Source organism: Trichogramma pretiosum, unplaced genomic scaffold (genome assembly GCF_000599845.2).
Source record: "Trichogramma pretiosum strain Unisexual culture from Peru unplaced genomic scaffold, Tpre_2.0 scaffold60, whole genome shotgun sequence".
Lineage (NCBI taxonomy): Eukaryota > Metazoa > Arthropoda > Insecta > Hymenoptera > Trichogrammatidae > Trichogramma > Trichogramma pretiosum.
Window position 1 is genome coordinate 577,243 of NW_019640805.1, and position 26,377 is coordinate 603,619.

Sequence of the window (26,377 nt, forward strand, 5' to 3'; positions counted from 1 at the left end):
GAGCTTACGCGCACCTTGCCAGCAGTGCGCATGGCACGGAAATGCACTCACCCGTGTTTGACGATTTCACAAGTTTGTTTTTATTGCAAATGGAAGAAAGCTATTTGTATCATTTTTTCAATGACATTCACTTTTGTTAGCTTCATCCTGTTTGGAGATATTGAAAATAAACATTTTTGCGAAATCAAAATAAAATGTTTGAGTTTAGTGTTTGTATACTCGTTTCGTTTATGACTACAATCGAGATGCAATCAACTATCTAAGCTCCAAACCACAAAATCCCCATTATTTATTATTATTTGTCTTTATGATAGTTGTTGTAAAACAACAAAAATAAATAACTGAGAAAATGAAGATTACAAAAAAAATTAAATTTTTTTTCGCAAATTTCATAGCTGAAATGAAAATAATTACATATTGATCAGTTCCATTAGTTTAAACTTGCAAAAAATCATGAGATTACGTTAAGAAAAATTTGTATTTGTATAAGATGCGTAAAATAAATAGACATGAAGTCCACGATAAAATAAAGTTAAATAATATTTTACTAGGTGTCGTAAAACTTTTTCAAATTCAACATGTCAATCGCTGTTTACGAGTTCGATCGAACATGTTATTTGAGGATTGCCTTTTATACTCATAAATGCACAATATGAAAAATGAGTTTATTATGCACGCGTGTGGCTTTACTCATAATGATTTGAGCATTATCAATGAATAGAGGCGAAAAGCGGCACTACGTGCACTTCCTTCTTCTGACGCCTTGGTAATCGCGTGAGAATCAAGCGATGTAATGGCTGAGATAATCGGTAAAACGCAGTTTCAATTTTCTTCCGTTGTTGCTTCGTGATCTACGAAGCCGTGATAACCGTTTTTAAGATTTAGCTCAGAATAAGATTGCCCATTAAAATTATATAACAGATACTAATGGTATGTTTGTTTTTTTTTAGGTGACGAAAATGAAAATGAGTTTTTCGTTGTCTTCGCTGCAACCCTCTAGCAAACATCTAGAGAGAGCAGAGCATGCGAAAAGCAAAATGGAAAAACCTTTCAACAGCCTCAACAAAAAAAGGTTTGTTTAAAATTCTTACTTTTTTAAGGTAAATTAAAGATAATATTTACCGTTTTAATATTTTCAAATTATTTGAAGGCTAAAGCGAGGTTTAAAATCGAAAAATATTTTATTCTATTTTTTGGATAGAGTTTTTTCCTTTTTCACTGCGTTTTTTGAAATATTAAATTTTCGATTTTTCACTGAGCTATGCGCGGAATATCTCTAGAAGGGCCCTAGAAGGCAGATGCAGTGCTTTTGCAAAAATTATTTATAAGGATAATTTGTTTTCTTGAGCCTTTTTTCCTATACTTTAAGAGTTATAGTTTTTCTTGCTTAAAGTTGTCTGGCGTTGTATATTTTGGAAAAATGTTTTTACCTGTCGTTATATTCAGAGCATATCAAATGAGCTACAATACCCAGGTGCTGTTTAATTTTTCGAAACATCAATGGCTATGGTTGCAGTCTTCGCGGAGGTGATCGAACCATAAGTCACTTTGAAGTACGTTTATGATTGAATGACAAAAAAAAAAACGTAAAATGAAAAAAAAACCCATCGGTGTTTGTGCAAGGTGACCTATGGGTCTAACCACTTAATCTGATGTTGCATTTGTAAGCATTGATGTTACAAAGAGGACCCTACTATGTGGGCGCTTTAGCTAATTGGGTTTTTTCAGAATTTAAACATGCGTGACAAAAACATTATTTTTCAGAAAACGTAAAAAAAGAATAAATTATCCGCGATAAATATAAGAAAAAAAACGCATTGATAGTGGTGTATCATAGTGTAAAATATGTAAAGGGAAAGGAAAATGCATTTCGAAAATTAAATGAAATTATTTTTTTATTTTAAACTATTTTTTAACTGTCTAGAATTTTAAGTTAACTGTAAGTAAATAAAATGCATTAATAAAATAATATCTTTAAATTTTAAATAATTCTTATAGAAAAGAACCTGTGCAAGAAGAATGCGCAAAATACTGGTCAGGGACAGAAGATAGCAAAGACGACTTTTGGGCTGCCATACAAACAAATTACGATTACATCATGGACACAAACCTTATTGATACTTGCAAGGTAAATATTTATGTGATAAATATTTGTTGAATTAGCTAAGCTAAGATAATGGTTAAAGAATATTGAAAATTTTATGAACTTAAAGGTAATCTTGATCATATATTTTCAACAGTATATCTTAAAAATTTTTCATTTTAAATTTCAAAAATGATCGTATTTTATCATCCTTTCCTGCATGGAAACTGTTAAAAGTTGATGATTATAATTGTAATCATTGAACTAACTTGCGAGACTATTGTTCTAACAATTTTCATATCTTCAGGAAACAAACGGAGAATTAACTTGGGATGAAGGTGACGTTTCAACGATGTCCTGGGGGTTGAAAGAAGTTAGCTGCCAATTCTCAGAACTGTACTCATGGTTACGAGTTCTTCAAGAGCTGGTTTATTCGAAAGAAGAAAATATTCTGGACAAAAGTCTACGTGCGGTGTGTATTCATTTAACTTTATCAAAAGCTCATACAAAAAAAAGATTTTTCAATCATTTAATTCGATGAATCCTTATGTAGATAAATCTAATTTGACTAAAATAAAATTATTTCTAGGCTCACACAGAGGAGCTACGACGTAAGGCATATCGAAGAAGATTATTTAATGAACAAGCAGAAAAATTGATTGCTCGAGCTCCTTCTTTAAAAGAAGAAGTTTATTGGCGAGTGGATCATTTGAATGCCAAATGGAATCTTGTTGAACAAATTATGGCTCCAGTGCAAAGATCTGATGAACTAGATCAACAAGATGTTACAGCAGGTAATAATTTTGGACTGACGCAAATGAAATGCATCGTATTAAATAAATTTTAAAAGCCCCGTGTGAGCTAAGCGTTATTTAAAATAACGTGTATAAAAATTTCTAAATTTCAAATTTTTTAAATTTTCATTGGGTAAAGAGAAAAAAAAACTGCAAAAAACATTTGATACCACTAGAGAAGTACAAAGTATGCACAAGATTCTTCATGATTATTGTTCTATAATACTTAAATTATAATTTTATAAATATCCAAACAATTATCAGAATTGTAATGAAAATACCATAGATTACAAGATTTATCAATGAAGCAAGTAGCTTAGATCAAATATGTTGAATCGAGTGACATTTAAAATATAGCTTTCAATTATTTTTCATTCATAACGCTATTGTAAAAATTAAAACTTTGAAATTTATGAATAGAAACAAAAAAAAAACAAAAAAATTGATTTATGAATGGGTTTTCACGATATAGGGGACATATTTTCTCATAATTGGGTGAACATTTGTGCTTATGGTTATTTTCTTCGTTTTCATAATCTAAAATATGCATGTAAACCTATATGTGCTTTTAATGGAGGGAACTTAAAAAATTAATGGAGCTACGAAATGAAAATGCGAAGATTGACTTTTGAACAGTTTATTTATATGTCTGAGTTAAGCGAAGTCTCGACCAAGAATTCACAAATTCTTCTAACAACAACTATTTGTTGCCTGGCAACATACTCAACCGCAATTGTTTATTAAAATTCGCTTCTAGACAGCCTCTGCACTGAGCTATCAGCCCTTTAAAATTTAATTTTACATCATTTTTGAAAATCATTTCTCGCTCAACGCCTATTTATAACAATTTTGAGAAAAAATGTTTTAGTCTATCTTAGAGTTGAAAATTTATTTTGAGATAAATATGTGGTTTCACAAAAAATTTGTCAAATTTCGAACTTTAATGAATATTAGTTACCATAAAATAATATGATTCTAAAGAATTCTAATTTATTTTAGATTTTGAACACGAGGTGAAGTGCTTAAGAAAATGGTTACGTGAAATGGAAGATCGTTTACAACCTTTGAATTTTCATGTCAATTGGAGTAGAACTGATGTCGAGGAAAAGGCGATCGAACACATGGTAAGATTTTAATAAATTTAATAATTATAGATACTCATCAAATCAATCGAAGGTTGCAAAAGCCATTAGTTTAAACAAGTGTCACTGCTTAATGTTACCTTACACCTCCAAACTATAAAATTGTATATTTTTTTCAAAGTTTTATTTTCAATGGAAAAAAGTCATAGCTGAACGAAACTTTTTATACACACTTTAGCAGCCTTTAATTGTATAAAACTATTTTTTTCAGTTTTTTAGCGGTCTCGTGTCGTCTTCTACAAATTTTTTCTGGAAACAATGTTTTTCAAGTTGGCAAACACCATTAAAGAAAACCCATTAATTTCATTGTTCTGAAATTTTAATACAATAATTTTCACATGTTTCTGCTCAGAATGAACTAGAATGGAACAAATCTACACAATATTTTTAGATTTATACACAATTTTCGAGAGAAAAAATTTCGATTCTCAAAAAAATGATGCTATTTCGTTATTTTTTAACCAATGTTTTGCATTGAAGATCATTGAATGCAGTAACGTGAGCAGATTGTTGTCTTAAAATTTCAGGACAATAAGGTTATTGGTTTTCTATTATAGTGTGAGACATAGTTTTTTTTTACGTTCTTTCAAAGGGATTGTAGCAGATAAATAATAAAAGAGTCTGCCTATTCAGCATCGGTTGCGTACGCAAAGATTTTGATTTTCTCCTACGCGAACTTAGGAACCAAAAAATTCATCCGTGGGGGTATATTTTTTTGCATACGCAAAACACATGGAGGATAAAATTCTTAACGTATTTATTTTAATAAAGAGACGAACTAGTGGAAAATTCTGTAAATTAAAAAACATGAAAATTATGTTTTTAGAAGCCTTTATATCAGAAAATATGTTTCTAGTACCTTCAATTATTTAAACTAGTCCAGGATTAATCTATAATGACTTATGATTCAAAAGTCCATTGGGGCATAAATCTATATGAAAATGTTGGCCATCATAGACCTATACGTGGCGGTCTCAAAAAATAACAATAAGCGTGAAAAAAGAAACTATTTTTGGCATTTTTTGTGTATAATAGTATTCAAACAATTTTCCTAGACTATTCATAAAATTATGATTTATTTAAGTGGAAGAGAATTAAAAGGTTTCGAGATACCTACGATCCATAATGGTCAAAAATTGTGTTCAGATTCATGCAGTAAAGGACTTGTACACCATTATAGATGGATACTGGACTAATTTAAATAATAAAAAGTACTAGAAACATCATAAACAAAAATTTGAATATCAAAATTTAATTTTCATGTTTCGTAATTCACAGGATTTAGCACTGATTTTTCCCTCAATAGCGTTGAAGTGATGTAAAGTCATCATTTAAATTTGGGAAATTCTGGAAATTTAAATTCTAAGAAAATTTAGGAAATTCCGGGAAACTACATCGACTAAAATTTAACGATTTTTGAACCCATAGTCAACAATTGCAGACAATATTGTCACGAAACTTAGAATGATTTAGAAAAGTTGACTAAATAATATTGAAATTAGAAATTAAACCGCGAATTTGTGAATTAAATTTTTTCGAATACCGGAAACATTCTAATTCCAGAATACATGAAATCGCAATTATTGTGTACTACGAATAGCGGAAGATTACTATGCATGCTGTATGTTGCATCTGTGCTGTAATCGGTATAATAGATTTCCTTTCTATCTTATTGACTTTGATATCATCCTTACCCTGCTTAGAGGAAGGTAAGGTAGGTTGTTTCTTTATCATTTAAAGGTAAAACTTTTTGCATCTGTACATAGTGTAGGAATAGGCTTTTAAGTTCATCTTATCGTCTTGAGGAAATATATTTTCTTGACTAACGTGACTAACAACTTGTTATTCTGAAAACCTGTAGATGGCGTTTTATCAGTGTGAAATATCGTTTTGCATACTTATTGTTAAAATATCATTTCCTTTTTAAGGTACTAAGAGTATTAAAGTTGATTCGTAGCCATAAAATGCTATGAATCTGTAAATTACATTATTTTTGCAAATAAGTCAGTTTAGATACCCCTTTACACTGAAAATATAAAATAGTATTGTCTACTAAAGAGCTATAGTAAAGCTAGGCACTAACAGCAATAGCAGCTGCTTCTAAATTTTTTGGTGGATACCACTACATCTTGTAGTGTTTATTCATACGAAAAATCAACTTTACTTGTCAGTAATAATAATACGTACTAGACCTCTTGTGCTATAGCGTTTAGTAACCATCACTAGGATTTTTAGTGCTGCAAACGATTTAAAATTTTCAATGTAGAAATTAGCTCATTGATTTGATTTGTGTACATTATGCACGATAGAATGAGAATCGTACCAAAATTGCGTTAAATACGTCATTTATAAAGTGCAGTATAATCATTTTTTCAAATTGTAAACATAAAAAGCAGTCAAAAGTTCATTTAGATTATGACAAACTTTCTCATTTCCTATTTCGATAATCAGTTATAGTCCAAAAGTAAAGTAACATAAAAAAACTGGATCATAACTCGCATCAGCAGCTTACTTTTTATTGTCAGTATAGTTAAAATTTCATTTTAGAAAGTTGTTTCGCCAAAAAAATCATTCAACTAACTACTAAATATCGATATCTACTCAAATAAAATATTTCTTTTTGTTTCAAATGAAAAAGTCTGGCGCAATATTAATTTTAAACTAATTTTTTCTATCATCTTAATTGTGCGTGATACAGTGAAACGCGAAATCTTGTAGTTTGGTAACAGTATTGTAAGGTTTAGCGAATCTTCGAAAGTGATGCTAAAAAAACGTCGTAATTTCAGAATGATAAGCTATTGTAAAACAATAGCAAAATTTCGAGCTGGAAAATCTTGGTTGCTACGTTAGCGTATTTTTTCATCTTGAAATTGGGTGGTAGACTAACAATAAATGCATTTAAATCTAAAAATGTAGTACACGCGAATGAGGAATAGAGGCCGAAGACATAAATAAGTGATCGAAGTGATGTATTTATTTTGTAGGTTTCATAGTTATGACTGACCAATCGCCCGGTCACTTGTGTAGGTCATATGTATGAACATAAAAGTTTATAATCTGGGCCACGAGCGGCGTAACGATTACCCGTCTTCTAGAAGTGTAACATTGAGACCCTACGCAGTAGTATAGCGATCAGTGTGAGTCTAACAGAATAAACGGCGAGGAAGCACATACATGGTTATGGTGCGTCGCACCGGTATCTACAGTCCTCCAACTGTGTGCGTACGAAAGGACACCATGATACTAGGTCATCACCGTGGCTATATACATTCAAACATATCCGTCCATAACAAAAACTGCAGCCGTTCGCATCTCAGAGATTAACGTCTTTTCTCGCCGGTAAAGCAATGTAGGTGATAAATGTGCGTCACTCAACCGCCCTCTATGCCCCAGGTGCTTTGACCAAGCAGTCATTGCTCTGATATCAATCAAGTTTATAAAAAAAGAGACATTAGTACAATTTTTATTATCTTTGCGTATCTCTTTTCATAATGAGATTGGTGAAGTTTACACGCACAAATCATGGACGAAGCTGTTTTGATGAATTATTGTAAAAGTTGGCCAAGTGATTTATCCAAGTAAAACTAAAAAAAAAGTTACTTAAGCAGACTTATTCGGTCAATTCAGAATGAATTTTATAAAAAAATGTTGTTGAATCTACAGTCGAGCAGTTTGTCCAAGCTGAAGCGAGTAGCTGTTGCAAAATCATCAATTCAGCAATAGAGAATATCAAAACAATTGCGCACTTTGAAAGTCTCATATAAATAATCCTATCCCCTATACATATTCCTATGTATTTTAATTGAAAATTCAAAGCTATTAATTTTCTACGGTGAATGCAAGTACTGAGTTTATCGTTCGATCAGAACTCGAATCCAAGCTACCAATGGTAATTATAATATCAGTCGTGTGCTGCAAGGCCACATAGATCCTAACCGATCGTGCACGCACGCGTAGTTGTGAATTTTGCTCCCTTCGAGTATACAATACTAAGCGCAAAAGTTCATAATTATGCGCTATTTCGTCGTTGTTTCAAGTACAGCGATCGGCTTAGCACGATTACGCTATTACAATGTAGCAGCAATACAACAAAGCTATAATTCAGCACTGAATTTTTGATCGACACGAGATTAATGTACATAATTTTTCACGCCTCTATGTGTATATCAACTTTTGTGGCTTGCTTATCGATATTACCATCATAAGTACGAAAAGTATTACGTGAAATGCAAGTAGTGTAATAATCAGAAGTCGACGACTAGCTAATTATATCCTTCCAACGATTTCGACGGATCAGTAGATGTACAAGTTCACGGGCACACCATATAACGTGATTACAAGTCACAAAATAAAAGCTTACAAGTTTTAGTATCCTTATCAAGGGTAAATCAATTCGTTTTGCCTAGAAGTGAATCATGAGTTACTTTACGTGAGACATTCTCACTTACTGAAAAGCGTGATATTAGGAATTCAGGGAAAGTGAAAAAGTTAAATTAGTATTTTATTCCAAAAGAGCTGAAGATAAAATTTATCTCGATAAAAAGTTTCTAGCGCAGAACTTTTAACAATTGAATATTATGCAGAATTGATTTAGTAGTAAAATGATGTTCGAATCGCATTATTCTTAGGTAAGATTAAAAGTAACATTATACTTTAATTAACAGCATTCTCTATACGTGTAGATAAACGGTGCATGAAAATATCACTCGAAAATGAAACAATGCGAATAATCTTTATTACAAAGATATAAGATAAAAAAAGGTTCTGACAGCAGTTGGCTTACGTAAGTTCATAACGAGAGTCAAAAGTAGGGAGCGCATATATTGTGTATAGTTAGGCTCTTTGCTTTCTCAAACAACGAGTTAACTCTTTGTTCCTAAGCGAGCGGTGGTCCAGCGCGGCGAAAGCGAGCGAGTAAGTCGTGTCAGTAGAATTACACTTCATTTTCTTATTTTATTTTGTATAAGATACAATTGCGTATAAAAAATAACTTATATACTCTCGGCAAATGTGTGGCTGGCTGCAAACAAGAAAAAACTTTCACCGGCATCTAACGCTGTACGTAAAATCCAGCCGACTAATTTGTGCCGCAGCTCTTAAGAAAAGTCGAAAATGCTTTTTTCTCTTTCAGCCGACCCTGCTCGCTACAGCAAGTGCATTCGCGAAACATGCGAGAAAATCAAAGGTATCAAGAATCCAGCTGTATAAGGGTCGTGTGTGCACGAGGAGAGTAAGCGTACACGCAGTCGGCAATCGTCGTTGTTCGACGAGTCGTTTTTCTCAGCGACTCGAGACTCCGCGGCCGTGCAGCGCGGGTCCGTATACGTATCTTCTCTGCTCGATCTCTGCTGCACCGTGCACATACTCGCAAATCGACGTCGCTGCCGAGGCGTGCGCAGAGGTGAACAAAGTAGCGTCGTGCGGCTGCTGCTGCCAGCGAGCGAGCCCAGCTCTTGAGTTTCCTCGATGGGCTTTGTACGAGATTAGATAGTTTAGATTCGTCACGGTAGATTAGCGCAATGTACGCGCGCCAACCATACGAGCGTGTAACTTTCTCTGTTTTCCAGTGTTCGGGTGATGATTCTTGGCGTGCTTAGCCTTTTTACGATAGCGCAAATCAAGCTGCATACGTAAAACTAGCGCTGCATATTTTCTGCCACGAGCATCGACGCTCGTTATAATGTTTTTTGCGATTCCTGCAAATGATCCAGGTCACTTGGTGTTTACGTGTGCTGCAATCTTGTGCACCGCCACTACCTATCTTGAGTCGTACTTTACAAGTTCGATGCTGACTAACTTTCATTACGGCTGCTCGAGAGCTTGAAACACCATCTGATTTGCTGTAATGTCGCATTATCATTATGTAGCCAGCCGTTTAAATGCACTATACACTCAGCAACTAAACCCCGAGCACTAGCTAAAAAACACTAGCGTGTTTCGTATACGTTTAATGGCTACCTCTTACTGAACAGACTTTGAAACTTGGCTTCACGACTATGATAATGATTATATCTTCTTCTATTTCTCTATGGGCTGTTTAGATAAGGCTGGTCTACACAAAAAAGTGTTACTAGAAAATGTAAACTCGAACGAAATTGCTTCGTGTTTGTTAAAGTGTCAAAGTAGAGATAAAAAATCAAAATAATCTGGCAAAAAAAAAAGAACTAGTTAGATGTCTAGAGAAATAATGTATTCATCACTGTCTGAAGTTCCATTTTTTGTTGAGCAAATGAATAATCTTACGCTTGATTTATTTCACAGAACTGTTGACTTACTTTCGTGAAAAGATTGTATGAAGTACGGGTAGTCATGAATGCTGAGCCTAATAATTCCCGCGGGCAACAATTGCTGCGTATTGAAAAATACACCAAATGCCAAGGGTCGTAAAAGAAAAAAAAAGAAAGCTACTCTCGTTAAGTGCCTGCGGACGTGTACTTGATTTTTGGCAGCTACGTCATCACCAGGTGCATGCACTATAGATGTACAACTCATTATATGGACCAGGCTTGTTTTTGCAAGCAATTTTAGCACGACTGTTCAAATGAGCCACTTAACTTTTCTTTCTCAAGGTTCGTTTTCTCCGATCATTGAGACTTCTTTTTGTAATTACAATGAAAAATATGGGTGCAATGAGATCGCAAAATTGAATAATTACTCTGGCGGTGGTTGTATTCAAAAGAGCATTAAATTTCGGTGGATTCGGTTGATATTAGCTAGCTCTATCGATCCAGCGTAAAAATTACAATGAATTTTTATAAGTTAATACTTTTTCATGCTGCTTGATAGGTATTTGAATATGTTCTTCGACGTTCATTTAGAAATACTTATTTACTGACAAGGTTTGATTCGATGGCGATGACAATCTCTCATGTATACTGGTGAAATCATCGGCATCGATGCTGTTCAATATCTTGGTTTTTAGTTCTTAAGAATGGGCATTGAAAAGTTCGCAAGTCATTCATTATTGTATCTTGTATATCCATTGAATTTGGCACGAAGAGAAGATGTTGACATGACAATCAACAACTTGCGGATTTCACACTCTACCTGATTGTTGTTTCCATATATTGCCACTTTTCAATCATTCTGGTCAAACTGCACGTGCATGCATATTCATCAATAATCGTACATAATGTTAACTCTCTCAAGAAAGTAATATTAGAGCGCGAACGTGTTTAAGTAGTACAAGCGCAAATGCGATATATATGTGCGTTAACGCATTTAACGCAAATATCATATTATTACTGCGCTGCAGAGAGAAAGAGAGATTAAGTTGGCACCAACTGAAACATTGAAGAAATCCATTACCAAACTAATAACTCTCATTGCGGTCATTTGTGTTCTGAAAATTATTTCATTTAAATGCACACATGAGTGCCCGTATGCAAGATTGCAAATAATGACAGCCATACAGAACCGTATGGATATCAACGCTCAGCATACGGTTTAATTAATTGTTTCTGAACTGACGCTGTCTGCTGTGCACAGAATAAATCTACTTTGGTGTGGAAGAGCTCGCCAGTGTAATTTCGTTCTTTAACAGTTAATAGTACTTATATTGTAGATCGGGGCAAGGAATCGATCAACCGACCCGAGTGGCTAACCAATAACTATCGAATGAAAACAAGATGACTATCTTCCTGAAATCGATTTTCCCTGATCGATATTTTTTTCATTTCTCTAGCCGTAGTCTCGCAGTAATAACGGTGCAATGAGCTCAAATGTGCGTATTCTCGGGCGGCGAGTACAGTAATAACGAGTATTACTATATTTCAAAATAATCCAAAACCGTTGTATGTGTTCAACCATACTTGGACAAATTCTACCTCTAGCAAAGTGCTGAAAACGCTAGCAGTGACCTAGGTTTCCGAACGAAAAAAACATGTGACAAACGAATTGATTTCAGATGAAATATGTCACGATTAAACTTTGACCTAAAGAAAAGCCGCATTTGGGACACACACCTATGCATTCACAAGTTAACAAGCTCATATAAAATATTCACAAACAAGAGTTATAACACTCTAGAGAGAAATCTTAACGATGGCATACAGAAGTCTTCTTGAAGTACTTGGCATGGTTTTTTATTCGACACATTATGCATGCTAAAGCTTCGCACCATAAAAACGTTCTCTGTTCAGAGAGAAAGTTGAGCTTTTAATAGGTCTTTGAAATTTACGATGAAATTCATTTTGCAGTAAAGATGACGCGTCAATTCTCTGATTGGTGCATGTGCAATATAAAAAATCAAGAAAGTATTGTTCAATCTTGCTATAATATTTAGTAATTCATTTCAAGTTTTTCACTAACTGACAGATGTTCCTTTGGTTGGTTTATAAAGTTTACTGATAAATTGAAAATTTATTCAATTATGGTGCTCCAATCAATTATTATTAGTTAGTACATTTGATACACCAAATGGGTTTTGAATAAAAAAGTTGAGTATTTCTTTGATTCATTTTTAGACGAAATATATTTGTAAAAATAATCTTCAATTTTTGACGTATTGATCAAAATATTTTATTTAACTACTTACATGTTTTTTACTTTTTTCTGAAGAGTATGCTCTTTATTCAAGTTTCCTGCAAATAATAATTCATTTTTAGCTATTACTATTGATATGCATAAAATACTAAAGTATACTGAGTTACGTTTTAAATGAAACTCTTTTTATATCGGAGGATAATTATCATTCTAAGAATTTCCCTTAGCAAAAAATAATTTACCATTCAAAGTGAAGTACCTTTAAAAACGAGCAAAAAGTGCAGAATTTTTAAGAACAAAAAAGTTTTAAGAAATTGCAAAAAGTGGCGAAAAATAAAAATAATCCTTTGGCTTTTGCCGCAATGTACGTAGGATCCAGAGTTGAAGTAAAATTAAAACAAGAGATCCACATAGATTTTACCAAGGTTGCATCCTCATACCCTTTGTCAGGATTATTGCCTTTTTTTATTGTGCTTTTGCAAGGATTATTGCATGTTTTTTTTTTCAATTTTCCTTTCAACGTTAATTACGAAAGTAAAATGAATAGTCAAAGCAAAAGTTTGAATACCATATGACTATATGAATAATCAAAGAAAATGGTCATCAAATCAATAAAATGTAAATATTATATTGTTTTTTTATCGAATTATAAAATCAATAATGCTTTTAAAAATTGTAACTAAGCTTGAGAAAACCATACTAATTTTTTCATGATTTACTCAAAAAAGAGAAATGCAACTCTTTAGTTGAATTTTTGTTCTAGTGAAATTGATTCAATTATTATGCAAGTATTGAATGCACATTTTTTTTAACTTTTTATATTTCCATCGAAAAAACTATGTGTTTCCGACCGGCAAACATACCTTGTTCACTCAGTGTTGCCGGAAATAGCGCACTGCATATGCTTATGTTGTCTAAAAAAAATGAAGTTTGTAAACCTTATTATATTTTAAGTGAATACGGATGTGTAAAATCTTGTGATAATTTCTTCATCCTTGCCAACAAAAATTTCTTGTCGATTAAGAAATCAGTTACATCGAAATAAGATAGTAAACTTCAAAACTTTCTCCTTGCACCAGATATAATCAGTTTTTTTTGTGCATAGGTAAAACACACAAGCAGCAGTCCCCTGATCAAATTATTTCTCATGAAAGCGATATCAACCTGCGCGTTATACGTATACCCATATTTGTAGAAATTCACGAGTCATTGTACTGCGAAATTTCAAAGCGAAAAAATATGCCCAGATAATTTCTCGGTGTAAAACCTGATTTATTGTAACAAAAAAAGAGTCAATCAACCATCGTAAAATACGACGATGATAGCCGGAGAAAAAAGGGGTTGTTTTTATGTTTACATGCTTCATCAGTTGCGCACAAATGCCTTTTAGATTTCCTTTTTTTTATGTAGGAAAGGTGCGCGCAAGCTCGCGAATCATAAAATCGTCAAAACTTTCGCGCGCCCGCACAATGTATCGACGCTGCGTTTGAGGCTACGTCTATTATATGATCAGTATTCACCCATGTATCTGTATGTATATACGAGTAGGGTCGTCGAGCGTGGAAACACAAAAAGATGAAAGTTTTGTGATTCGCACGAGTGCGAGCATTTCTTTGCTTGCGCAATTTCTCACCAAATGTAAAGGTTTTACTATAATAAGTTGTAGAGGTAGTACTGCCGCTGCCTGTTATCACTATTTCATAGGCTTTCGCAGTATTTTAGAAAGTGATCTATGCCCAAGCGACTTTTTATCTTTTCTTTTGCATGCTACTGTAATGTATATGTGCACGTATGTATATGAATAAAGACAGCTCTTTCACGCTGCCTGCTACGTGCATTGGAATCGAGAAACGAAAAGTTATACGCGTACGCTTACGTAAGCTACGTGCATCAAAGGGTTCGCTTTGTCGTTCGTTAACCCTTTTTGATACGTAGATGGACATTCACCACACAAACGCGCATGTTGGGCGCTTGCCGTCTTTGCAATCGTAAGCACGCTCGTACGTACTGCAGTGGATATTGCTGTGTGACTTTTTAAAATGCAGAATGTGTGCGTTTCGGTGCGAATGAATCGAATATCCTTTCATCGGAGCATCGAACTCTCACTCGTAATTGCAGAATTTAAAGTATTTTTTTTATCGAGGCAGGATAATTATTTATTTGTGCGACTCGGCGCCTTAGAAATTCTGCTCACTCGGGATATACAATCAAGCGTCAATTTCAAATTGCTAATTTTATTGCACTCGTTGAACTTTTCGAAATACCATAATGTCGCATCATATCGAGGCTCAACTACATAAATTGTCAAGTAGAAAGGATTCATTATCCTCGGAATATGATTCACAGCTTTACCAACAATATAAACGATCTAAGCGCAATCAGTGGCTCGAGTTACTTTCACTCACTTAAACAATAATATTCAGACATCCAATGTCGCGTGATACTTGCTGCTAGACGCGACGTAGTATTCTTCATTACCGTTACTTGAAAAAAATAAAAATTACTCACATCTCCGTTTAAACGTCGATACCTGACGGCTTGAGCTCGATTTCGTTCGAGTGTTACGTATACTTTCAACACTTTCATAAAATAACGAAGAGAATTTAACAAGCATATAGGGTTAACGCAGGTTTCCACTGTACGCGAGATTCTATATGTCAATTGATTAAAAATAACGCTAAGCACCAGTCTATACTGCCTATTCTCCGCTAAATTGGCACAGACATCCGATCAGGGCTAGCTTCTGTTTTTCGATAGCAGGTGGCAAGCATTGATATGAGAAACATTCTACATAAGCGAACCATTCCTTTAATTTGCAGCGAATGCACAAAGCTCTATTTCAATACACCAAATTAAAGCAGTAGGACGTAAAAAAGGTTTCTTTGATTATTGTAGATAGATATATATTTTTTGTAACTTTAAAATATAAAAGTCATGGACTGAGTTGACATACGAGTAAAACTAGTCAACGAGTCAACTTTTTCGTTGCACATGCGGCAATTATCAAATGCAATCGATTCATACTTTGCTTTTTCCGTGGATATCTCGCTGCTTGATCTAGGTTTAAGACTTCAGGGAAAATTATTTTCTTCAGAAACAAACGCAAATTATCCTCGTGGAGTTATGCTTTTTCCGAGAAATGATTTGTTGCACTTTTTTACTACGCTGGTAGTACTTCTCAAGCACTGAATATGCCTTACGTAATTCAAAGGATACTTTTTTCTTGTTCTCTTGCTTGATGCATAAAGAAGAATAAAAGTTTCATGATCGTTGAACTTTAAATTACAAAATCCAATGCAGAAAAATGAACCATAATAGCCTCACAGCATGGACAAAGCACAGTTATCTGCTGTCTTTGGTATTATGCTAAAATTAAAACGGGCAGATTAATCGTTGCAATGAATCAACATTGGCGCATTAAAGCCTAATGCTCAAGCTGGCTATATTACAAGTACGTCGCTAAGTAAAGCTCATCAAAGCAAGAGCTCGAGCATGAATACTTTCGCCTTCTTTGTAACATTCCGCGCGTATATGTATATGTACGCGGCAACGTTTTTGGCGTGCGCGCAGGCTTACAACGCGAGCAAGTATAATTACACGCGACTCGTGCACAGTACATTGGCATTTACCACCTCTCGCTTGATCCGAGCTACGTATACGCATACGTACGTGTATGTATGTGTACGTGTAGGCTAATAATTATGTAGAGCTCGAGATTGTACATAGGACGAACGTAGAGTGTGTACGCCGCATAAGAAGTACAAGACCGCCAACTTCAAGCAAGACAATGTTGAGTACCTTAAGCTCTGAACGGTCACGCTCATAAAAAGAAGCAATAATTATATACATGGGAATAGTGCACGCGCCAACTATATTTTTTTTTCGTTCACTATTGTCATTCATCACTTTGCGAGACTTTTTCTATGATGAAAAAGGATTTTTAAAATTTTCATTCGTACATCACTGACGTATACCACGGGTAATTCCATGAAAAAGAATACATTTATATAATTCCTAATAAGAAAGAGCATGGGGCATACCTCCTAAGATAAGATTTTGTATGCCACGTACTGTACAATATAGGTTTTATGTTGGATTAAATACGTTTTTATTTCATGTACAAAAAAATTCTATAATTCAATCATATTGAATATTTATTTTCTTTATTTAAATTTATTTAATATTTAAAAAAACTTTTTATATTCGAAAATGTATTAGTTTTATGCAGAGAAGCTCAAAAATTGTATTTAATAGATTCCTTCATCGATTGAAGAAAATGAGCTGAAAAGTTGGAGTAGGAACTAAAAATTGTCTATCAAACTATCACGTCTGCTCACTGAAACGCTCTAAATAAGAAGGCAAGTGAAAAATCCTGTATGTACAATCGACAAAGTCTCTCGAAGTGTTTTTGTTAAAACCGCAACCAATGGAGTGGCCAGTAAGTGAACGTTTTGCGTGAAACTGATACACTTTCGGACTTATTAAAGTAAGTTTCCGTGCAGAAAACAATTTCTCTTTGTACAATTAGGATTCGAAAGGAGGGTCGGATATATCTAGATATCCAATTACAGAATAAAATTACATTAGATAGGTCTGGTCTAGATGTCCTGGAGTGTATAGCAAGTTTTTGTATGAAAACTTCGGTATACTGCAAAAAATAAACAAAAAAATTAGATTCTATTTTAAAAAATTAAACTTAAATGTGATGCAAAATAATCAAATAGGTTTCCCACTCATTTAATTGACGTGGTTGAGTTTGTTGTGTCCTAAGATAATGATATAGGGATTCATCAATTAACGTTTTGCTTTCCACCCGCATCTGTCTTTCGTTAATAATAATATACGAAAGGCTTCCTTTTCAATTTTTCTCGTCGAAAATTATACAGTGAAACTTCTCGAAGTTAACCAAGTGCACTTGAAAAAAGTGACGTTGTGCTGCGATAATAATTATTTTAATGAAGCTTACTCAGATAGACTAACACTAAACAGCTGGTCTTAAAAAAGATATAAGCCTTTTACAAGTGACTGGAAGCTTTGTAAAAGAGCATAAGAACGTTTTACCACTTATTTAGCGTCTGAATATGAGAGATCGTATATTTCTCAAGGTGGACGGCTGCTGCAAAGCAACTACATGAAGTCTGAGTACTGTACGACAAGCATGCCGTGTCCTTTCCCCATGGTAAATAGATTCATAGAAAAAGACTGTTGACGTCGCTTACACGAAGTTCATATTACACGACGATGACGACAAACCCGGCTGATAAAATCGCACTTGAAGCCAAGTGCATTAAATGTCATGTCACCATGCAGCGCAACAAGCGAGCCAGCCACGTGCATGTCAACGTTCGCCTCACTACATAAAGAAGTGAGTAAATATGGTTCGAACAAAGCCGACAAAGCATGCTCGAGATATGAAAATAGATGCGGCTGCATCTCTTGTTCTCTCTTCATTCATATTATGCAAAGCTCATGGATATACTCTAAATATAATGGTTGATCATGCAAGGTATCAATTCATATCGACTCTTCAAAATGGTACATTCAAAAACGGTGAAAGTTTATTCGCACAGTAGGATCGAGTACAATTTACAATTGCTGCAACTGCAACTATTGATTGGGCCTAGATACAATGAACATACTCTGTTAATAAAGGTTCATGCTCTATCAATTGCTACTGTTGTTGTATTAATATCATAATGTACGCATGAGTAGAAAATATCCAAGGGGCTAAGAGAAAGAAAGCTGTTTTATGCCCGGATAAGTCGCATTTATTGACCAATTGAAGCAATTTAACGCTATGCTATAGGAAGTTAAATATGCTGCCATACGTTTGTGCTGAGAGGAGACTTCAATTTAGTCTCATTACCATTGTCGTACTTATATTTTGTTACGTGGTGAACAAGAAAAATTTTCTTTACATCAATAATAAATTCACACTGTGAAAACAACATATAATTTCTATGAATCAGTATATTTTTTTGAAATTTTAAAATAAAGAAATCATAATACCTTCCGGACCTTCATATTTCCATTTGAAACTATATATTTTATTTATTTCAACTTTGTATTTGATTTTTAATTAAAACCTGAAATTTAGCTCGTGATATTTTTAATACACCACTGATACAAAAATACAATAGTTTAACCAACTGATATTTTATCGGTTTTGTTTCCTTCCAGAAAAAAGTTTCTGATAGTCTAAAAAATTGTTTTTTGAACTAGGTGTTAAAGGATAATATCGTTTACATATTTATAAACTATATTTAATTCTAGTTCAGTCTGTAGTTCCAAAAATCAGGCATTTCACCGGAACCATCGTTAGACACTACTCCTGTTAGTGTTTCTACGCAAGCTCTTTGGATACTTTCTAATCTGCATAAAACGTACCCCCCACCCTCACTCCCCCAATTAGGGATTTAGAAGTAGTTTTTGAAACTTCAACCTTCAATATTCGCCCTTGCAAATGGTTCTCAAAGATTCATACTGATACAACACAGGGTATACCATTATGGGCCTATGAAAAAGGACCAACCTCGATGTCTATGTTCATTAGCATTAGTCTGAAATCAATAACCTCTCGACTCTGTATTAAGCAAATGTTAGAATTGGGATATGGAATATTATTTTCACTTTCCTCGAAATCTTCAAGTTTTGATGGTTGCAGAGCAACCCCTGTACCCGTACACTATACACATCAAAGTGTCATAAACTAGCATGCCTGGCTTTTTCTTTGAACCTCGACTGTAACAATACAGTTGAGACAAAAGAACTAATTGTGGTCTGAATTGCGTACGAGCTGAGCATGGACCCAAAAACTGTCCATGGACGCTTTAATATTACTTCGCAAACTTTAATTTTACTATCAATAGCGTAAATCTCGATGACCATTGTGCACGACAATCCATGATGCTTCCTGCCACTTCATGATCAGTTATTTTGAATTGTCAAATGTAAACACTGTTCATACTAAATATCTCGTTTAATGAATGTTTTTTTTTTCATCAAGAGTTGTAAAGCTCTTCCAAATCCATATGTAAATACTCATACTGTGGTTTGAACACTCTCGATATTCATAGTAATTTAAACTCATTCAAGAATGACTGTGAAAACAAGTGATGCAGAACATAACAAGTCAGCAGTTTCAAATTCGAAAAAAAGCTCTGCAAAAAGTAAAAGTAAAAGGATCATGAATGAAATCAATACATCATTTTAGAACATCCGATCTTATAATATACATTTCTCCGAGGCGCAATGCAATCTCACGAGCAATAAGATCGTTAAATGTCAGTAAAAAATTGCAATTCCCTAATCAATCTCAAATATTCAGTCTCACGGCTTTGATTGTCGCATCTTTCGAATCATTGCGAAACTATTCATTGTTCTTACAAAAACAAAACAATGTCTGAATAATGATGTTCATCTGAATAATATTTTGATCAGTCCATAATGTAGGTTGAAGATGAATTAAAAAAAATAATTAAGAAAACACGAAATTAAAAATATCCATAAATAACTCTACAGTCCAATATTAACGTCCCAATAGATGAAATAAAAAGGCGCTCGTGAAAGGATATTATTCGGCACAATAGCGTTTTATTCTTAGCAAATATTTTTTTCATCCCTTCACTCAGCGCTTCTTTGGTCGAATAACAGGATTCTTTTAGAGCTCTTACTAACAAAATCTTTTAAATTTTTCGCTTTTTTAGATTGTATGCGTTTTAAAATTGTTTTACACGAGTTGATAGAACCCAAATGCAGCGAACTAGAATAACAGTACATTCACACGAAAAGGTTAAATTTGGATAATTTCTAGTCGAGTGTAGAAATTTAAATATTTCATCAAATACACGCATGCATTTTATTATGCATTGAAATACTAAAATAGCTACGTGATGCCATTAATAAACACGAGCTTTATAAGCTTCCAAGCTGCGCTACTTACGGTGCGGTTCATTGGTAATTTAACTATGCCGTAATTCAATCGATCCTCGCTCGGCCGCAGACCTGTAAAGCGCGTACAATGTCGAATACAGTCGAAAACAGAATTGGTTGGAGTTTTTTTGCTGCTGTCTTTTTTTAATCGTTCGAGAAGACCAGTTTTTTCGGATGCATTTGCTTAAACGTATATACAAAAGTGTGCGTGTACAACTAAGCTGAATTCTTATAGCCGGCAATGTGTAAGGTTCGGCACGACGAGAGATCGCTCTTATGTTTCCGAGCTCGAAGCGACGCATCTGCAGCACACGAGAGATACACGAGCCGCTCGGCAACGCGCACACATTCGCGCTCACAGCTCGCAACACACATACACGCACATGTGGAACCGCATCCACACATGTTGCGCATAGAGTGTACAGCTATAAGATATCCAGGTTCGTATGGCGAGGTATAGTCGCGTGTTTCGGAGGGTCCCTCTCTCCGCCTCACTCACCATCTATGTGTGTGTGTGTGTGTGTTTGTATGTGCTCCGCGGACGCGGTCGTTGTACCGATGGTGGGGAACCGGCAGCCGGCTGCAATCGCGTCGCTTGGCACGGCCTGCCCGCAGCGAGCTCGCCTCAGAGTTTACTGCTCCGCCGAGGAGAGCGCCTATACTCGCAACCGAACGAACGAACGCGCTATATTCTAGCTCGTATATAAATGTGCGTATATCTGTGTACACACGCGCATATCGACTGTACGCACGTATTCGTATAACGACACACACATGTGGGCAGCACCACACACTTTGCTGGCAACAACGCGCGCGCCACCGCCGCCGCTGTCGCCGCAGCCGATTCCAGGCTCGCACGCGTCTTTTCACACAAATTTTGCAACTTTGAATCTTCCTTAACGATCTCTCAACGATACAATTTGACCATGCCAGTGCTGACTGTGAATATTTTTTATTAGTCCAAATTATTGATTCATCGTAGATCTCAGTTGCGCGCGAAAACCGATCCAAACAATAATAAGAGCAGCAGTTTAATGTTTGATGTGAGAGTGGTTTATGTGTCACGACGATCATAACGATGATTTAGTGAAATTGATGTTATCAAGTGTTCCTCTGTAAGAAAAAATAGCAAAACTCCATCTCGCGAATTTCCAAGTTAATAGTGTGAGGGTGTGTGGGACATGTGCGTGTGCTGTGTTACCAGTGCTGCTATCTTATATAGTGTTAGTTTTCGCTGATGCTTTGGCAAAAGGCTCCTTTCATACACGCTAATATTTTCGCATACATACGTACGTCTGTGTAGGACATACATGCAAAGACATTTGCTCGCCGAATTTCGAGGTTTTCAATGCGGCTGGGAGTCACGCTTGTCTCTTAGCGCTAGATTCCTGACACAAATAAGGTGCGTTAAAATGCCTCGCTTCAAATTTTATTATTTCTGTTATTTTGAAGACACCTCTGTCAACTGCGCAACTTTTGCTAAATTTACTTGATAAATTTCAAAATGACATTTTTTAACTAATAAAATACCAGTGGAAATTTTCCTTTATTATTAATTTTCTGATCATGTGGATAATTTGTTGAACGTAAATATAAGTTCCGGCAAGTCAAGGTTACTCGAGCTACCGTTTGCATCGAGATATGCTTTGCACAGCCAAAGAATCGTAGTTGCTGAAAATCGTTACTCGACTATTATACTACTTCTTATACAATTAGCTATTACTACAACTTTGTTGTTTAAATTTGTCTAAAGTAGCAATGTACTTATTTTAAATAATTGGTCAAGTTCAGCGTTTTTCAACTGATAATATTCGAAAAGAGGCAGAAAATATTTATAAAAACTGATCGAATACACGTTCGAAAGTTTTCTCACGTAAGATTTGCAAAAACAACAATATATTATCGAATGAGGTGTTAACAGACACGTTTGCTAATAATGGCACGTTTATCGATAAGATTACGCTCTCATTAGGTCGCAACGCACAATGCGTGAAAGTCTATATTTGCTGTGATTCAATTGCTTCAACAATTTTAATATTTATGCAATTGATAGCTAAGTCATAGTATTCAAGGTTTTGAAAATAAACTCGAGTTGGCCGAAGTTGCTTTCGTTACACTTGTCTTTTTTCAGGCATGTATAGTATCCACAACCATAAGTATACTTGATACATGTGTGCATCCGCTTTCATTCTCAAGCCTGTGAATATTAAAAGAAGCACTATCGCATCAGACCCTCACAGCTGCGAACAGACAGACCAAAAGTAAGATCCAAATGCGAGAAAGAAGAACAGAGAGACAGTCTAAGGCCGAACGAAACGAGAAGCTCGTTCTCAAGACTCCAAGCTTATAATTGGAGCGGTGATTCGTGAGCCAAATTGTTGGCATTCGTTGTGTTAAACTGACGTAACTCGTAAGCGTCGATTTTTACCACGAATACACTTGATAGTTGGTCCACGAAAACATACTGTCCCGATAATTGAATCTCTATTAAGAGTAGCTCGATGTCAGGGTATCTCAGAAGATGAGTCATTTATAACTTAGAAATATGTAATTGTTATTGAAACTGTAATTCGAAATTAACTTCCAAAAAATGAGTTAGTGTAAAATTTCATAATCTCTACTAGCTTTTCTCGTCAGTTATCTAGAAAATGTAATGTGATTAAAAACTTCAATTTCTTTATTTAAGTAATCCAACTAACTCAAGCAAGTTAGATTTAATTGCTGTGCATTGATGTAATTCAGTATATAATTAAAAAGTAATTATTTTTGCATAATCTGCAAGATTTAAAAAAAATTTTTTAGGTGTAAAATATTATCTTAAACATGTGAAGTCGATTAATTGATACCTTGAGAATTATTTATAACCTAGATAGAAAATATTTATCACAATTATCGAGTGTTTTTTTTCTTGCAAATTATCAGTCTCGATTCCCAGCGTAATTGTCAGTTATCTTTATGTTTAAAAAATTTCTCTATGGTTTAATTTTATTCATATTAATAATATATTAAATAGTCATACTTGCTCCAAAAGGTTAACATTCAATTGATTATAGACTCTTGTAAAAATGTTAGTTTTTTTATTTCGATATCGATTTCAATTTTTTTTTGTGGTACTTAGTCATCATTATTTATTTTATTTATACTAATAAAAATATTGATTGCCCCATAGAACAGAGAATATTCTACACTAATTGTGACATAGATTCATTTACGGTTTTATTTTATGCACCTTTATAATAGGTTCCCGACATCGTATAATCCTTTTGTGAGCGCATGAAACTACCTTCCGGAAAAAGAAACAAGTCTCATCCTGCGATGCAGTTACAGTCCTTGCACACATGAAAAATAATACAATGGACGCAACGTGCTTGATGACTAATAGAGTTCCTCGAATCTATGGACGCATAAATAATTTAGCACGCTGTATCATATTGTATTCATGCATACATGTTCTCTCTATGCTTACAATAATAATGGAAAGCTCGCCGATCGAGCTGAACGAAAAATGTATTTTCCTCGCATACGACGATGCCTCGTTATAATTTAATGGACTCTGCGTGGGTGCATAAGTAAATGATACCGAAAGATTGCAGAATCAAAAAAAAAAACTACACAAACGAAGAGCGGTGCGCTGATATCCTACATTTCCAGGGTTTGGTCTAAATACTTCGACGTTCATTTTATTTATTCTATTTCTTATCGATTACTCACGACGAAGATATAAATGTGATACTTGTTAACTATCATGAAATTTTAGAATGAGCAAACTTTAGTTACAATATTTTTGAAAATACTCTTTTGTTAAGCCTATACATTTATTTTTATAATTTTAAGATGTTCTAGACATCTTGAATAACTTAGTCTATACCAGGTATAAGTGTTATGTAGGCGTTTATATTTCTGAAGGATTATAATCACGAGGTGCAGCATAAATGAGACTGAGCATATAGAAACATGGTGTTCGAGTGACTCAAACTTTTTCATGAAAAAATATTTTAAGATGGTACTTGAATAAGAGACGGAGGCGGCTACAACGTATCTTTTTATGCGCAGTTTGGATCGAAGGTTAGAACAATGGACTGTTAAACGAAATGCTCGTAGAGCGTTTTGCGCTCATCTTAGATGTAGCTATCGGTACATCGGTTCTTTTTAATTAAAAGAAAATAAAGAATACAAGTGACATGTAACCTTTTAATATTATACTTTGAGAGCATGAGAGCGAATAAGTAAGTTAATATTTTGTAAATTAGAAAGATGATATACTAATAAACTTGAGCATAAAAAATCGAAATATATTCTGTTTAAAGGTTCAAACAGCGCGATTTTCATATTATACGCACTACCTTGAAAATCTTAATTGAAATATAAGTCTTAAGTTACGTATCTTGAGAAGAGTCGAGGGGAGAAACAACGAGTCAAAGTCACGCTCCTCCAGGCATCGCTCTCAATCTCACTCAAAGCGTGCTTAGAGTCACAAGCTAGCCTACTCTTGGCTGTTGTATAGTCTACGATCTGCCGAATCCACATTGAATTTATATATAGTTTAGCGCATAGGCATTTTAGAGATGAACGCCTGACTGGTCCGGCGTTGCGGTCATCTTTCTCTCAGCGCCCACAGCTAGATATCAGCAGCAGCAGCAGCAACGGTTGTATATAGAGAGAAAGAGAGGCTCGGCGCGTGCTCGCGCTAAATCAGCTCGACACCTTTTCTCAGCCGTTCACCGGTAGCATCATCCAGACACTCGCCTCCGCTTTTGTCACACTATACTCTGTACGGTACATGTAACCCACTCGAGTTATACGTACGCTCACGTAAATAGGCTGAAAAATTAAACGAGAAGTCGTCGAAGGTGGAGGTAAGATGTACGAGCTCGCGAGCGACGTGGGCTCGTTGCAAGTCGTTAGCCCGTCTATACAACTCGCTTGGACTCGCGTGTGTACTAGGGTGGTCCACTTTTTCAAAAATTTTTTGTATCTCGGGGGATCCATCGGAATCAGAAAATTTGAGGTTTAAAATGAATTTTCCCATAAACTAGAACTCAAAAAAATGATTTTAGATGGTGTCGATGGATTTTAGAAGTTTAAAAACGAGCTCCAAAAAAGAAGCAAAATCGGGCTATCATTCGATTTATTTCAAACTCTGTTTAGAGTGTAAAAATAATCTTGACAATACATTTTCTTATTTGTTTTTGTCAGCAGAATTGAATGCTGTAGTCAGTTTTGACCTAGGAGCACAATTTCATTCAAAAAAATACACTTTTTCGATCGTTCTTTTTCGCAAATTCCGCAAAGTTCATTTTCGAGCGAGTGGCAAATGAACAGAAAAAATCTAGAAAATTTTTTGACACCACCAAAATTTAGGATTTTTTATGACAAATCCAATGGTATAAATTAGTATACACTTTGAAATTATTTTAATGCAGAAAAATACAACTTTATCCCAAAAAACGACATTACGAAAAATTGAAAAATCGAAAAGTGTATTAGTTTCTTCCAGGAAATGGCTAAGTAGAATCAACTATGGAAAAAATTGCATGAAACTATCTGATAGGTTTTTTTCTCACCTTTCCAACGCCGGTTTCAGAAGTTAAAAATTCGCAAGATTCGCTGAGATACAGCTATTTTTGTACGATGCATTTTTTAGCTTAAATTCTGCTTCGCTGGTTTTTTAATGAATAGAGCTAGCTCAGAATTATTGAATTTTAAGCCTAAAAAATGCATCGTACAAAAATAGCTGTATCTCAGCGAATCTTGCGAATTTTTAACTTCTGAAACCGGCGTTGGAAAGGTGAGAAAAAAACCTATCAGATAGTTTCATGCAATTTTTTCCATAGTTGATTCTACTTAGCCATTTCCTGAAAGAAACTAATACACTTTTCGATTTTTCAATTTTTCGTAATGTCGTTTTTTGGGATAAAGTTGTATTTTTCTGCATTAAAATA

General features: G+C 34.7%; 1 protein-coding gene across 1 annotated transcript in view; it reads left to right on the forward strand.

The window, feature by feature from the left end:
* Positions 1-26,377, forward strand: part of LOC106653396 — an 84,495-nt gene that overhangs the window by 11,606 nt on the left and 46,512 nt on the right. Inside the window, exons 2-6 of the mRNA XM_014372806.2 lie at positions 951-1,072; positions 1,999-2,128; positions 2,391-2,555; positions 2,673-2,877; positions 3,877-4,001. Coding sequence (XP_014228292.1) covers positions 951-1,072; positions 1,999-2,128; positions 2,391-2,555; positions 2,673-2,877; positions 3,877-4,001 — 747 coding nt within the window. The remainder of the gene's footprint in view (positions 1-950; positions 1,073-1,998; positions 2,129-2,390; positions 2,556-2,672; positions 2,878-3,876; positions 4,002-26,377) is intronic.